Here is a 16,324-nt window from a genome sequence, read left to right as displayed (position 1 = left end):
CTACAGAAACAAGTACATGCCTCCTTTACATTAATTTAGTAGCAGTATAGTTGTAAAGAGTTTGTCCAGGGTAGTACTGCCACCGTCAGGCAGTAATGCCAGCATTACTGTGTTCCGGTTTTGAAGGGTAAGGGCGCTGGTGAAATTACAGGCACATGGGCTTGTCAACTTATGTCTCAGAGTGGCAAGCGCAGTGGTAGTGCCCCTCAGATCTTTGCAATTTAAAGCTCTAAATAGCACTGTAACTGTTAAGGACAGGCGTGTAGCTTACGTTCAGGCGCACGACTCGCTTGTTCATCCCGTCACTTGTTGTTATAAAAAATAAATAATTTAAATGGAAAGTCTGAGATCTTAATTTATGTTTAAGACATTCTAAAGTATAATGTTAACCGTGTTGACTTTACTCTTAAGTAAAAATGTGCAAACGCCGAAATAAGCACAAAACATTTACCTGCACGAAATACAATATTTATAGCTACCAAGTCGCGGCTCACTGATAGAAATGGAACGCATACTTCCCGATATGTTGGTAAGCAAAGGGAAAACTACGAGATTACCTGAATGTGGAAAATATAAAAGTGAGATCAATGGCCTACAAAAACTATAATATATGGAGGGAACGTTTGTGCACTTTTATGTACACACTAGGAATTTCCGCCGGAACTAAAAAAATTTCGAGATTCAAATAAACAAGATGGGCGCCATACACATTCAAAGATTTCTATAACGGATATTTTGAGAGATAGGTACAAGGTGCTCGAATGAATGTCACAGAGGGCACCTAACCTGCCTCTGTTTAAAAAACAGTTCAAGATGGCTAATTAAAAATGGCGTTTTTTTGGTCATTTTTAAAAATAGCTGGCATATAATACGGCTGGGTGTTTAATAATAATTTGCTGTCAAAATTTATTTTTCCGAAATTTTCAATATGGCTGCTATTGCTTCATTATTCTAAATAAGTACAAACTTTTTTAGTGGTAGATAAAAAATTTGCTCTAATCCAATTGAAAATGGCGTAGCTTCAGTCATAATTTGAATTAAACATTTTGTTTCCGCCGTTTTTCGATATAATTAGCTGTTGGAAAAACTTGCTCTACGATTGCCTGACAATAATTTGTGGTCAAAATATATGTTTTGCAATTTTTAAACATGGCCGCCATTAAAGAGCTATTTTCATTTTTAACCGACTTCAAAAAAGGAAGAGGTTCTCAATTCGACTGTATATTCTTTTTTTTTTGTATATTATGTTACGCGATAACTCCGGTATTTGTGAACCGATTTTCATGATTCTTTTTTGTTGGAAAGGTGGTATTTCCATAGTGGTCCCATTTCATTTTGAAGAAAATCATCCACCTCACAGTGTAGCTGTTTACGCATGAAGATTCATTTTTATAAATAGCGCCTAACTTTAATTTAGGAGCAATTACTTTTAGCAATTATTTAGTTGATTTTGCTATTTCTCCAATTCAAGACGTTCTCTCGATATACTTTGAGTAGTGCCGTTGTGAGAACCTATTTTTATTATCTCCAGTATCAAGTCCTGTATAGTGGCGAATATTTCAATGAAACTTGGCAAATAGACGTAATTGCACGTACTTTTGAGGTCGGTTTTTTTAGTACTCTGTACTGAGATTATATTATTAAAAACAAAGTCATAGCTGCCAAGGCCGTACTCCTCACGCCACCGTACGTAGATAGTATACGGAGAATATTACGAGTATGTACAAGATCACATGATTTTTAACATATTGTTAAAAATGTGAAGCATACTTCCCGATGAAGTGGAAAGGAGATACTTAAAGTGTTGTTGTATCTGATCGTCTCTGTTTCCTTTTTTTTGGAAATTATGCCAAAGATAAGCATTTTAGAGAAAAAAATGCAAGACAATCACACCAAACTTCTGGTCTCAAATTAAGGAATTTCGTATACTATGAATAACCCCCGAAGGCAATATCCAGACCAAAACCAACATAGAAATGTTCGTTTCCCAAATTGGCCCAAATCGGGAATAGAACCCGGAACTTCGTCATCACGCGCCCATAGTAGGTATTAACCGCTGTGCCACCGAAGAGCATAATAATAAATAGCTTGAATAAAATTCTAACATATTCGATCCGAGATTCGACTGCCCATTTTTGGTATGTCAACGATCGTGGCTCACCAGTGAAACAGTACATTCAGTAGTAATTAGTAATGGGTCATGGAAAATGTTCCATTTTGAAAAAAACATTTTTCCGGATATTTTATTTACATTTGACATTGACACCTGTCAAAAGTTAAAGTTACTGAACGAAAACGATTGAGGAAATAAAATTGTTTTTTTTGCTGTTGTCATTTGAGAAATCATTTTAAATCTCATTTCTCTTTAAGTGGCTTTTAGCGAGTGCTTTTAGCTACAAGTTACGAACTACAAGTAGAACATACTATGAGATTCAAATTTTCCATTTTATTGAGAATTTTTCCGGAAAAATTTCCACTATTTGAAATGTTTCGGAAAATTACTCAATACTCAACAGTAGTTGCAATAGAGTAGAATTGTCTATTTTTAATTTTTTTGAACGAAATAAAAGAACATCTTACACTATGGCGAAATGTCATTCACCGACAACAATTAAAAAATGTCGGAATCGTGTCAAGACGGTAATTGTCATGGAAATAACGAATATGGGCCCGACGAATCACCCACCAAACTTATCGTCAATTACATTCCCGAAGTCATGACCCAGGATATGATGTTTTCACTATTTTCGACTATGGGTAAACTGGAGAGTTGTAAACTGATAGCGAACAGAGGCTACGGCTTCGTGGAGTACACTTGTCCAGAAGATGCTACTAAGGCACGAAAAGCTTTCAACGGACTTCTGATGCAAAACAAGACGCTGAAAGTGTCACACGCTCTCCTTAATCCCGAGCTGAAGCCGCCCACCAAGCCGGAAGCCGACTGGAACCTCTACGTATGTAATCTGCCCAACGAACTGACCTTGCAGAATTTACACGAACTGTTCGCACAATTCGGTAAAATAGTAAATTCTCGCATAGCCGCGGGTATAGCATTTGTGTTATATGAGCATCCATATGAAGCGGAGAGAGCCATTCAGAGCATTAATGGCACTACACCGCCTGGTTTTTTACATCCATTAACTGTTAAGTATGCTAATAAGAGTAACCCTCATAAGCATAAAAACAATAACAATAACTTTTCTAAAAATCCCCTGGTGAGGCCTTATCATTGGATTAATCATATGGGTGCTATTGGGGATCACAATTCTCCGAGCACATGGTCTATTTATATATATAATATAGCCCCAGAGGTGGAAGAGTTGACTCTATGGCAGCTATTTGGTCCATATGGTGCTATCGTCTCTGTTAAAATAATTAAAGACCACCAAACTAATAAGAGTAAAGGGTTTGGATTTGTAACCATGCGAAATTACGACCAGGCAGCAATGGCAATACAAGCTTTGAATGGCTATGTTCTGCATGGTCAACCACTCTCTGTTAGTTTCAAAACGCAAAAGAGATAATGCCCTAATGAAAGACTTATAAACTTTACAATATCGATACAGTAATAATAGACAAAAAATACCTTTTTATCATTGATTGACATTAATTCACTCATGTCAAAAATAATCCCAAATCTGAATCTGTATACACTTAAAGGCAAATGGAAGTTTGCCAAATGACTTGTTGAAAATATATTACTTTGAGCTATCAACATTGTTAAGTTTGTTTCTTATTATGGATAATAATTTATTCAGTTTGCTCGTTAAATGTTTCAAGTTTACTAGAAGTTAAAGATTGTATTGAAGATGATTGTTGTTTAGAAGTTCAACGTCATCAGTTGTAAGCTAAATGCTTTCATTATTTTTATCTATTATTTAAGTATAATAAACAATTTAAAAAAAATGTGCTTTTACAAGATCTTACTAATTGATAAGCCACATTGAGATGTTTAATCAGCTATACTAGTTTTAGTTGTACACTTTTTATAACATGATGTCTATTTAGGTAGTGAAAACGAAATCTAGATTATATCATATTTATACATTTAGTATAAAATTTGCTGAATTAAAGTTCATTTTCACAATTTTACATGTTTAGTTTTAATTTTCTTCAGTTTCTTTCAGTTTCCCCATATTGACTTACCTACCTTGCTTTTAGTTTAAATAATCAACATTGACAGGTAATCAAAGCAAAGCAAGCAGTATTGTTCTATATAATAACAGCAGCATGACCATTATAGCTACATACATACACTTTAAATCATGTTAAAATTGTGGGAACTACCAACTTTCAGTATATTATGTAATATTGTAGGTATGCATTAGAAAAGTCACATTTTCCACTACATGCCTGTTGTAATTTTTATAAATATTATTTATGTGTTGGGTGGGTATAACCATAATCATGAATGAATCATGTGGCATTTGTTTGATATTGAGCACGAATTCTTTATAAAAAGGCACCACTAGAGGGCGCTACATATTCTATTTAAAATTATATGAGTAGTGTGATGATATGGATATTTCGAACAAGTTGTTTTTTTTATTTGATTATAACTAAATAGAACACCAACTACTTAATTTTTAACTTTTCCATTAATTCAACGAAATTATTTTAAAAACTTTACATACGTTCATTGCTTGGTGTTTTAAATCGGTTGACGAGCTTATAGTCATTTACGGAATTTGTGTGCCCACTCTTAACTCCATGTATTTTGACATAAATAATTTGTACTTATTAATACAATAAGTATTTACGTCTGGCCTTAGAAGGGAGATTTAATTAAAGCCTAGTTAAATGTGCGAGTTCTCATAGATTTTCACGTTTTAAAAATTCCGAAACCATGTAAACACGCAATTAAATAGAAATCCTTAAAATTCTTAACTTAAAAATCCGTAAAAATTCGCAGTGAAAAAAAAACCGTTATTTAAGATTTCCAATCAAGAAAGTATATAAGTGTTTTGAAATGCTCGTAATCTATTAAGTTTACTGGAAATATCAACTCCTAAACCAGTAAGACCATTTGAACGTTACATTTTGCTGTAATACATTTATTTCAAAAGTACCGATCAGACGATATTTTAGTTCCTTGCCGGTACTCAATAGGATGTGTAAAGAAAAGCCGCAATTCCACAATGCGCATGCTCCTAATGAATCAATATCCATGCGATTCTCACGCGAGCTGCAGTAAGCACTTTCTCCTGTATCGAGCATGTGCCTAAAGCACCGAATTTAGCTGCAACGAAACAAAAATAACTGAAGAGTGGATAAGACTTTGTGTCGTAAAGTCTACGTTTTTGGGTGAAGTGGCGGAAGGGGAGAATTCTGCAGTGACGGGAGGCGTCGGCCTCGCCGTGAGTAGTAAGGTAAGGGTTTATATTGAATTGAAGTAGGTAGTAATATTATAAATTATAATATAATACTTGTTTAGTTGTAAATTTTATATGATACCTAAATTGAAAACAAACAAAAATACTTAAAATATAACTTGCTGGTATGTAGATCATCATCGTCAACTTTCTAGTTGATACCTAGGTAGGTACTTGTGAATGGTTAACGGATCTAAATATTTTTCTCTACAATAAGATGTAAATCTGTACGGAATCAATTTCATAATGCACGAAACAAAGCAGAAATCTTAAGTCGTTTGTGCAACGACCTTTATGACCTGCCTCAATAACAGATTGATATCAATGCATTTGCTAATGCCCTCTGGCCTAGTGTAGCTAGCTGAACTTTGTAACAGTTGCATGCGCGCGTGCTTAACGATTCTTATCGTATACATGGCTTACGTCGTTATCGAGACATGGTTCACTGTAATTTTGGATTACAATGTAGTGGATAGCGCACTATGTTTTGAAAAGATGTGTGCTCAGTAGTGAGACAAATTAGGTTGGTAAGCTTGGGTCACCCCCACATACATGTTATATGTCTGTGGCCACCTTATATCTTAACGTATACATTTAGAGACTGACTCAGGAATACACACAAATGACGGGCAGCAGCGTACTGTGATGCAAGTCGTCGTAAACATTGATCATAATAACTGTATGAAGACCCATCATTTGGAGCCGAAGTAAGCTGGTAATTGTGCACATAAACAGTATGATACGGAGTAGGTATTCAACATGCAGGTGTACCCGAGTCCGGGGGCGGCGCGCGGCGTGTGGGCGCTGCCGCAGCCGCCCCCTTGTACAATGGCTGCTGAGGAGCCACTGCCACCGTGTTCCCCGATGTCCCCTGATGCCTCGGCCGCGCCGCCTCGCACGATTGCTAGTTTGAACCCGCATTCGGATCATTCCGATTACTACCAACTTATTTTTGAAGCTGTTCGGTCAGGGTACGTAAATTCTTTTTACAATCGAAGACTTTGGGTATGTATACTGAGCGTCACACGGTTATGGATCACGGAGAAAAAATATTTAAAACATTGTAAGCTTGAAGGAGATATTTAATTTTCAAAAGTAAGTAATACTGCATTCAAAGAGTTTTAAAAGTTGCTTACCTCATCTGAGAACCGCCCCGACCAAATGTGAAATAAAACGTGTATTTTTGTAATACCGATCGAAATGGTCAATTAAAAACTTCGATCGATGATCGAAGATTGTTTCAGGATTATTCCACAAAATGGACGACTGTTCTCTCTGCGTACCCCTATGGAAAAAGGGCGCGACGGTCAAAACGAAACAAACTGAAACTGCCAATGTATGTATGCCTACGGTATTTGCAATAACCTATCAAATGTTCAAATTATTATCTCTATCTTGCATGCGCGTGTACAAAATATGCAAGGAATTAATTCCTTAAGTGGGTACCTACAATAATAAAATTAAACAAAAATAAAAAAATATTACAATGTTATCTATGAAATAATAGTACCGATTTTTTAAAAGTACCAATATCGACGGTAATACCACAGTATTACAATAACTTTTATTAATTAATTTACTTATGGACTTTAATTTCAGATTTCGGGAAATAATTTTCCTTCATAGTAAGATAAAACTACTTCTCCCCTAGGGCAGCCAGAACAGTGCGCGACTTGCGCGAAAGTCGTGCAAGTTGTGCACAGTCGTGCTAGCTGTACTGAAGTTGGGTTTTAACAACAAATTTTTCACCTAAGGAAACATATAGCCTACATATTTTAAGAGCTACAAACAAAAACTTGTTTAAACTAACAGGTGACTAGAATTACTTTAAAAGCCTTTGACAGGGTCTGGCACGCAAACCTTTTAAGTAAGCTTCCCTCTTATGGGCTTCCCACTGACCTTTGCAATTGGATGTGAGATTTCTTGAGCGAACGTTCCTTTCGAATGGTCTTAGAAGGCTACTCTTCCGAACATATGTGATAGATTGCTCAGGGTTCCGTACTGTCTGCAACTCTCTTTCTGCGGCATATCAATGATATGTTAATTCCTTACCTTACCTTACCTTTACCTTACCGTACCTTTGCGTATGCTGATGATAACACAGTTGTAGATAGGTACTTGACCAATGCAAGGGCAAGTGGAGAGGAAATCCAGTCTTGTCGAGAGTCCATGGTTACCCGTTTGGATTTGACACTCAAAGCAGTCTCCGATTGGGGCGATGCCAAATTTAACGTTACCAAAACGCAGGTGTGTCTATTCTCCACAAAACGGAGTCTCTTTGAGCTGACTCCGACTTTTCGTGATATACCTATCCATAGCGATAGTCGACTGTCTCTTACTACTACTTGGAATGGACCTGTCGTCGTGTGTACTTCGGCAGATACATTGAATCCATGGCCAAACGTGCAGCAAGGAAGCTTGGGATCCTTTCCAGGGTGAGGCGTTACTTCACACCGAGACAAGTACTATATTTTTCTACGTTAGTTTTGATTATAGTGACCCTCCCTACCTACCCTACGGCATACGAAAAGGACACTGTAACCTGTTCTGATCCCAGATCAGCCAGTGTACAGGGTTCTCACAGACCTCTGTCACTTGATTTCATCCGATTCTTCGAGAGGCTAGTGCCTTGGGTGAGCCGCACCGGGTGCATGTACAGTACCCTCCTTATTTTTCAGATAGGTACCGGAGCTGTAGGCACGCTCACTTCCCGTTGCGCATTGCACAACTAGCGGTGGCAAGCAGTTGCCACCGCTAAGCCGTCGACTCTGAGTCCACTACCAAATGTCCTTATTAGTGGCGGAGCTGGAAGGTACGCTCACTTCCCGACGCCGAAAAAACGACGTCTCTCCAGTTCCCAATAACCTAAGCGGGTGGAGGGACCCGATGATATCTAGCTACTAGCTCTCCGGGCTAGTGTCGGAGATGCCAGTCGCAGTGTCCTTCGACATTGTTCGGACATAGCTCCCAACTTAAAGGGCAACTCACGTGTTTCGCGCGTCACCTCGCATACAGTCTCTCAACTAGCCCGCTACTAAGACGCGCTAGGTGCTCACGAGACAGATGCCCCGGACACATGCAAAACCGGGGCAGACAAACATATCCGTCTCTGCAGCTAACCACAAACCCCAGCGAGTCCATACTCAAGTTCGGGTCCGCCAGAGACGCCCGAGCAAAGGCGTATCACTGACGTAGGGCTTGGCCCGGACTCTGTAGCCTGGTCTTGCCGTCGAGCCCGTAGTCTCTCTCTCGGAAAACCCTATCCCTTGAGTCGGTAGATAGGGACATCTTGGGTCGGTAGATAGGGACAGTTGCTTCAGCTCTACTGAGCACAAATCCGGTCGTGCAAGGAGTACTGTTGCCACCTTTAGGATGACCTACATTTTATTTAAAAAAAGTTTTATTTTAGAAAAGTCATTTTCTGACGTCGCCATTTTCACATACACAATGCGGAAGCGTGCGCGTGATTGGAGCGCCTGATCGAACTGAACGGAGCGCCGATTGCATATGTCGGCGGCGGCGGCGCGCCGGCGCGGCGCTCATGTATACATAAGATACAGGATTTTTTTTTCATATTTGGTCGGTACGATTCCCAGATGAGACAGGCAACTATTTAAAATGTTTTTAATGCAATACTACTTAGGTACTTTTAAACATAAAATATTATCTCCATAAAGCAAAATATCTATAAATTTAAAGTACTTTCCCTCAGTGTCCCATAGCCGTGAGATGCTCTATATACGTATAACTTAGTATAATGTTACTAATTTTATCCAATTTTGTAAATTGTCGTTGGGCATTCTAGTTTATTTACGGTTATGAAAACGTAGGTAAGTACTAAGTCAAGTTTATGTTCATGTTAATTAAGTCGAATTACTATTGATGTAATATTATGTAACTGGTATAATGAATGTGTAACTACATAATGAATGAGAAAAAAACAAATTGTGTGAAATTTACATTACCCAATGTTAAACGGCCTTTTCACTACCTGCATGGCAGTCCGCCGCGCAGGCAGGAGACTGCTCACACAATATCCTGCATATGGCCCAAGTATGAAGTTTCGCAGGACGCATTGCAGAATTTACAGGATTGCAGGATAGCTTGCACGCTGTGACTACATTCAAAATCCTGCATTGCGCTGCGGCCTGCAATGCAGGATATTGAATGCCCCATTTTAAGCAGATACACGGTTTCGAACATTATAGTTATAAACGAAAAAATGAGCCTTGTGGTAACAGTTGTACTTCTAGGTATAACTTTATAACTTTAGACGCTAAATTGCAATGGGGCCCACATATAAATAAAAATACGAAAACTTTCAGACGCCGAAATCGCTAGATTGGTTTACACCAGGTATGTAAGTACTTTCACAGTTTGATGACATACGACATTTTGATTTGGGGTAAAGCCCCCGATAGTAATAGATCTTTACATGTGCGATTTGGACAATTTACAATCTGGGCCCCAGACTGTCTTTGAGAGATAAGTTTAAAGATATTAACATTCTTACACTAGCGTCACAATACATTTATGAAAATGTATGTTAAGAAGACTAGTATTTTTTGTATGAAAAACAGTAACAGACAAGGTAACAGATAGTACCAGGGCATTAATACGAGGAATGAAAATAAACTAGCAGTTCTTGACAATCGTCTTCACAAAGTCACAACTTCATTTAGAAGGCAACATTTCTATAATATATAAGATTTCGGTTGATATTTAAAATTTGCCATTTACGAGGCTTAAAACTATAGTGAAACAAAAATTTTAACTATTTACATTTATTTATTACAATAAATCCGTGGTAGTGACTTGTTTATGACCTGCAGTTATTCTTAATCTAAGATGTTTGAAACAAAATACCTAATGTAAATGATAAATGTATATTTACAAAGAGCAACCCCTAAAGTTTCCTGGTCATGGGAATCTAATGGTAGTATTCCAGAACTCTACTTAATGCTCAAGTCAGGACATTAAGTAGAGTTTTGGAATACGTTCACGAGGCAGATTCCCATACGAATAAGCAGTAGAGTTTTATCAATAATGACGGTTTCAAGTGTAATTTCCTTACCTATGAAATAAAGATGATTTGATTTTCAGTTTGAAAATATCCCACCAATCAACCACGTTAACTGTGACAACTAGGAGAAGTATGCTCAAAGCGTTAACTTTCTCTTTGAATCAAATTAAAAGTAATAACAATAGATACTTGTGAAAATTGTGATAATCCCTTGACGCAATAATTAATACGTACAGTTTTGCAACGTGCAAACTAAACATAGTTAGATACTTGGGTATGTACATTAATTTACCAAATAAGATTACAATAGAGAGCAAATAAATTAAACTTTACCAAAAAACCGCATTGATCTAAAAAGTGTTCAAACAGCAAGGAGTCAAATTTCCGAGAAAATAATAATTTTAGACTAAATAGAAGTATAAAAAATAGTGTGATAAAATTTCCCTATTCTTTATTATTTTATTGAATGAACAGTACTTAATAAAAAAGCTCAACTCGTACAGAAATATTAAATGGAACATTAGCGAATTTCCTTCGAGAATAAAATATATTAGTAAACCTAGAATTTATAATTCTAGGTAAATTTAAAGCATTCACCAAAACCGTTTAATTCTTTAATATATGTACCTAGGTACTTAATTGTTCATCATCAACACGAAAAGACAATGAAATAACAAATTAATAAATATGTAATTAATAACAACAATAAGATCATATCACTAGGACACACAAAGAAAGAGAGTTTGTTAAAAAAGCATGTATTTTTTAAAATTCAATAAATATAAAATTTCAAACCGGTCATTATTAACATTTCAAGCTTAGAAGTTTTGCCTCCTTTGGCCTCTTTGAGCTGACTTCGTGCATATGAACATAAAATTATCAATCTCCAGTGAGGTATCAGAAATTGAGCGTCTGGTGGAGAAATTGGGCGTCGAGGTGTTGAGTGCTCGCGATCAGCATGGATACACTCCTGCACATTGGGCGGCGCTCGATGGCAGCGTGGCGGTTATGCGGTATTTGGTTGAACGGGGAGCTCCTAACGATCTATCCTGTTTGGGTACCCAGGTACTTTCAACTAATATTCGAAATGCTAAGTCAACTTACATAAGTCAGTTAAAACCTTTTCGAATTTTGAAATCATTAATACTCTTCTTTAGTATCTTTATATCTACCGCAATTATTTTTTTGTAGGGGCCGAGACCCATTCACTGGGCTTGTCGCAAGGGCCATGCATCAGTTGTTCAAGTTCTTCTGCAATCTGGAGTCGCTGTTAACGCGGCTGATTTCAAAGGTAAAATCGAGTAAAATGTAAATGTATCTAAACACATTTTTAAAAAGCCTACACATGTTATTTTACTTCTAGGGTTGACGCCACTAATGACTGCGTGCATGTACGGGAAAACCGCAACTGCGGCATATCTTTTAGGCATGGGAGCTGCTACCAGGCTCTCAGATATAAACGGAGATACCGCTCTTCATTGGGCAGCATACAAGGGCCATGCAGATCTAGTTCGATTGCTGATTTATTCGGGAGTGCCTTTGCATTGCACTGATAATTTTGGATCGACGCCCCTTCACCTCGCCTGTTTATCAGGCAATCTCACTTGTGTCAGATTGCTATGTGAAAAGGTAATTAAGCACTTACACATGACAGTAATCAAAATCTCGTAAAGTTAACTAGTTCTAAATTACGTAGGTATCCATGAATGTTGCTAAGAGTTTGCGTGCTTGTTTTTCAAATTTGACATAATAATTTAGTTTCGTAAAATTGCTAGCCTCTAGAATTAAAGTACCAATTAGATTTAATTCATTCGTATTTGGAAATAGATCGCAATGTAAGCTAAGTACATTCCTACAAAATTATAGGAGTTCATAAGAACACCCGTAAAGATCGAAATATTTTCTTAATAAAAGTTATTGGAATATTTTAGGTAAAGGCCGAGTTAGAGCCTCGTGATAAAAACGGTAAAACACCGCTAATGCTGGCACAAAGTCATCGACATGCGGAGGTGGTCAAACTGTTACAAAAAGAAATGAAGCGGAAATCACATTGGATGCCGCCTTTATCCGAACTATGGGCTCTCCTTTTCGGAGGAGCAGGGGAGTCCAAAGGTCCTTTGCTTTTCTTCCTCTTTTCAGTGCTTTTATGGGGATATCCCATGTATGTGATAAGGGTAAGAACAACTCTATACTTCGAAACAAATGAAATCGCAATGAAAATGATATATAACTGGGTGGATTTATTTTGAACTCGTATTTTTAGTGCATACCGCTGACATGGAATACACTTCGTTTATCGCATTACTGTTTCCTGTACTGGAATGCCATAATGTGGATAAGTTGGTTGATCGCTAATCGGCGAGATCCTGGATATATTCCTCAGAACTCTGAGACGTACTACCGGGCCATAAGGCAAATTCCATACTATGATAAATGGAAGAAAAGGAACGTAATACTTTCTAGATTATGTCATACTTGTCGCTGCTTGAGACCTTTGAGGTAAGGACTTTGGTTTTGTTTATCGGGTGTCTTCCTACAACTGTATTCGTAGATTTATAAGTTTTTAACCTACACCTAAATTATAAAAATGTATTAGGTAATAATCTTTTGTTTTACGTCGTTCCTCGATATTTATCATAAATTACACAGATATATGTATACAAACCTACGTGGGCACTTAGACATTATTCCAACTTAAAGGTCCGAATGGAGCGAGTTTGGAGCGGACAAGGCGAGGCCGAAGGTCGAGCTTGCGTGGGGCAAAACCCGCAGGACACTTGCCCTTCTCTCTCTCTGCTTGGCCTGCCTTGTTATTGACTCGCCGAAAGTGATTTTAGTTATGAGTATGTGGCCCTTAAAACAAAAATTGTCAAAGACACTGATCCCTGGTCTAATCATTTCACAATAATTATGTCGAATCCAAGATGACCGCCTTACCTATAAAATCTGCTTGGCTGTATGGATTTCAAGTCAAGATAGTCAAAGTAGATTTTTAGAGAGACGAGTCTAGTTTATACTCAAACGAAAGGTATATACTTCATGCATAACACTTGGAGAGGAAATCTACCTAATAAATGCAATTTTATGAGATAATCATGAGCAATTTGTTAATGGAAATAAAGAACACCAAAATTTTATGTTCAAAGTTCAATAAACATGTGCTGCTTTACAAATAAGTACAAATTCTTCTACTCATAAGTAAACTACTAGATATAAGAACAGGACGTTCAAAGATATGACATAGAGAGGGTAATGATCAATCCCTTGTGTATTTTTTCCAAACGGCGACAGAAAAATGCTTGCTTCGATCTGATTAGTTTTTAATCATAATTTGGAACCATTTTTTTCAACATGACTTCACACGGGGATTTGTTTCCATTCCTTGAAATTAAATTCAAAAAACCTGCGAAGCCGCAGCCGAGCTGTAGCCTTCCTACCGCTATACAAATCCGTACCGCTATACAAACCTTACCATGCGCTCCTACCGAAGTTGGGGAGGGCTATATATAAATAACACATTTAGCTAAAAGTATTCTTATAATTTCTAGGGCTAAGCACTGTCGTATCTGCAGACGCTGCGTCGCATACTTCGATCACCACTGTCCATTCATCTACAACTGCGTGGGAGTCCGGAACCGGATGTGGTTTTTCCTATTTGTCATGAGCGTGGCCATTAATTGCACAATATCGATTTATTTCGCCTGTTACTGTCTACTGCTAGAAGGATTTGGTCTACTGTACGCACTGGGATTATTGGAAGCAATCACATTTTGCGCTCTAGGATGGATCTTAACTTGTACTTCTGTGAGTATAGTTTCATTTTAGAAACGTTAAATAATGTCTGTCGAGGTAAACATGTGCACTATACCTACTTGCAGAAGACATAAGATTGTGATTATTCGTTTAACCTAATTTTGTTTGTCGTTTTATGGGGCTATAATAAGTAAACGTGAGCCACGTGTGATCGCTTCGCCTGAAGATTCTAAAGACTATATTGACTTGCTTAATTTAAGAACAACCATTAATTGTTTTCTTAGATCAGTGGCCGTCAACCAATAATTGGGAACATTCAGTCAGTTTTCTTTGAAGAAAATATTCCACCTCTAAGGGTGGCAAACTAAGGGATGAATGACTTTTGAGTTCGGTTTTTTTAGTAGTGTACTCTGTACTGAGATTATGAACAAATAATTTCAACGCAATGTATGACCCAATGTATACCAACAGTTCTGATACCATTATAAATTTAAAACGCAAATTAATATTGTAAAGTGAATGGGTCAAAAGATGAACTGTGCCGTGTCAAGTGAAGGTCGATGCAGTGACGTATTATTATTATTATTATTGATGGTCACAGACGTACTCGCATGTGTACTAAACTAAACACGACACGTGTCAAATTTCATGGCAGTGCTCGTCACAAATGATTGTCATGTCAAAGGGACCGTGACTGATCTCTGGAATGAGGTTTTTAGTTATTCTCCCCTCTTCTCTTTGTCAGATTTTGGTTTTATACGACATTATAGAAATTATAATTATAAAGCACTTTACAAATTCCGATCTATGTAAAACAAACGCAAATCCGTTAGGTATGTACCTAAATATAAATAAAAAAATGAAATAATTTATGTAAATAAACAATTAGTTACAAAGTAAGGCAGGCATAGTTTGTAAACTCAATTGTAATGAGTCGACATAAATTTGGCACGAACTATGTAGTCTTGTAATACCATATAGTCATTATTATACCGTGGACAACACACGACAAAGATTGAATGCATAGAAATGGGAATAAAAATGGACAAACGCTAAGCCATTAAGCCCTAATTACTAGTACAGTGGTGCTTGCCGGTGGCAGTAGTGGGAACGAACGACTCTTTTTTATCGAAGTCCGTTACCTTAATTTCGAAGGCCGTTAATGATATGATTCTCTGTTCGGATATGTAGGTTAGACAAACGACAGCAATCTCGTACCGTTGGTATGTTGACTAGTAGGACACGTGAAAGTCATACTTCTTGCGTTATACCTAGTATTTTTGTTCACAGATTCTACACGCTTGCATGAATTTGACTACAAATGAGATGTTTAACTACAAGAGATACCCTTATTTAAGAGATAAAAAGGGTCGATACCAAAACCCGTTTTCGAGAGGGCCTATAATGAACTTGATTGAGTTTTTCGTGTGTCTCCCAGACAAATGTGATGAGCAAGATTTTTTGCACGAAGAGACTATTTGATGTGAAATGCGCTCGCAGAGTGACACGAGCCTGTCCGCATGATGGACTTTGATTGTTTCAAAGTTAAATACCGTCAATGACAGCATCAAAATTATATTGTTGCTAAGGCTCAATTTATATTGCGGCGGAACGGAATGGAAGCGAATTTTTGTAACGATATTGTACAAAGCATAATGGAACTTTATGATCAATTCTATAATGACTAGATACGAGCCAAAGTCTTCCGCGGAATTTGCGAGCATCTCGAGCAGGCATATCTAGTTTGTACGTTATACAATTTATCATAAAGTTCATTATGCTATGTACAATATAGTTACAAAAAATTGCTTCCATTCCATTCTTCCGCAATATAAATTGAGCCTAAGATAGACATTCTAGTCATTTTAACGTAAACTGCACAAGAATACTATAGGAAAATATAATGAATAATTTATTATTATTGTATATGAATAATCATAGTAAAAGTATCACATTTCGAGAACATTTAGCATGCTTAGCTACATAAAGTATTATACGTAAGGTAACCGTCTCTAATTAATAAATGTATCCGAAATTTACCGCCTATAGCTTTGCATTCGTCCACAAAATGTTAATTGGTTTTCTTCTTCGTGTAACGTGTTAAAATATAAACATTGAGATGTTTGATAACTATCAAAGATTATAGCAATAAACGCTACTATTATTATGATAATTT

General features: G+C 37.2%; 1 protein-coding gene and 1 pseudogene across 2 annotated transcripts; both read left to right on the top strand.

The window, feature by feature from the left end:
• The first annotated feature begins 2,618 nt into the window (after positions 1-2,618).
• Positions 2,619-3,668, top strand: LOC113226996 (annotated as a pseudogene).
• Positions 3,669-5,893: 2,225 nt separating this feature from the next.
• On the top strand, positions 5,894-15,888 carry LOC113226769 (probable protein S-acyltransferase 23). Of its 2 annotated transcripts, none has more exons than XM_026459501.1 (8): positions 5,894-6,343; positions 11,286-11,460; positions 11,587-11,686; positions 11,759-12,024; positions 12,333-12,569; positions 12,659-12,894; positions 13,944-14,199; positions 15,439-15,888. In XM_026459501.1, exons 1-8 carry the CDS (start codon positions 6,132-6,134, stop codon positions 15,628-15,630), a joined length of 1,674 nt encoding a protein of 557 aa, XP_026315286.1. In that variant the 5' UTR covers positions 5,894-6,131; the 3' UTR covers positions 15,631-15,888. The 2 variants fall into 2 exon arrangements, with proteins under 2 accessions (XP_026315286.1, XP_026315285.1); XM_026459500.1 differs by having other exon boundaries at positions 5,895-6,343; positions 12,327-12,569; positions 15,439-15,887.
• The last annotated feature ends 436 nt before the right edge of the window (positions 15,889-16,324 follow it).

This window comes from Hyposmocoma kahamanoa, unplaced genomic scaffold (assembly GCF_003589595.1).
Source record: "Hyposmocoma kahamanoa isolate Upper Pololo Valley unplaced genomic scaffold, ASM358959v1 202, whole genome shotgun sequence".
In the NCBI taxonomy this organism is placed as follows: domain Eukaryota; kingdom Metazoa; phylum Arthropoda; class Insecta; order Lepidoptera; family Cosmopterigidae; genus Hyposmocoma; species Hyposmocoma kahamanoa.
This window is presented reverse-complemented; position numbering and strand designations above follow the sequence as displayed.

Bases quoted from the DNA above. Each gene is read 5' to 3' on its own strand.
- LOC113226769 (XM_026459500.1), top strand. From the start codon at position 6,132: ATGCAGGTGTACCCGAGTCCGGGGGCGGCGCGCGGCGTGTGGGCGCTG. The intron at 11,687-11,758 runs GTAAAATCGAGT...TTTTACTTCTAG, and splicing joins TAACGCGGCTGATTTCAAAG to GGTTGACGCCACTAATGACT. The intron at 12,895-13,943 runs GTAAGGACTTTG...TATAATTTCTAG, and splicing joins CGCTGCTTGAGACCTTTGAG to GGCTAAGCACTGTCGTATCT.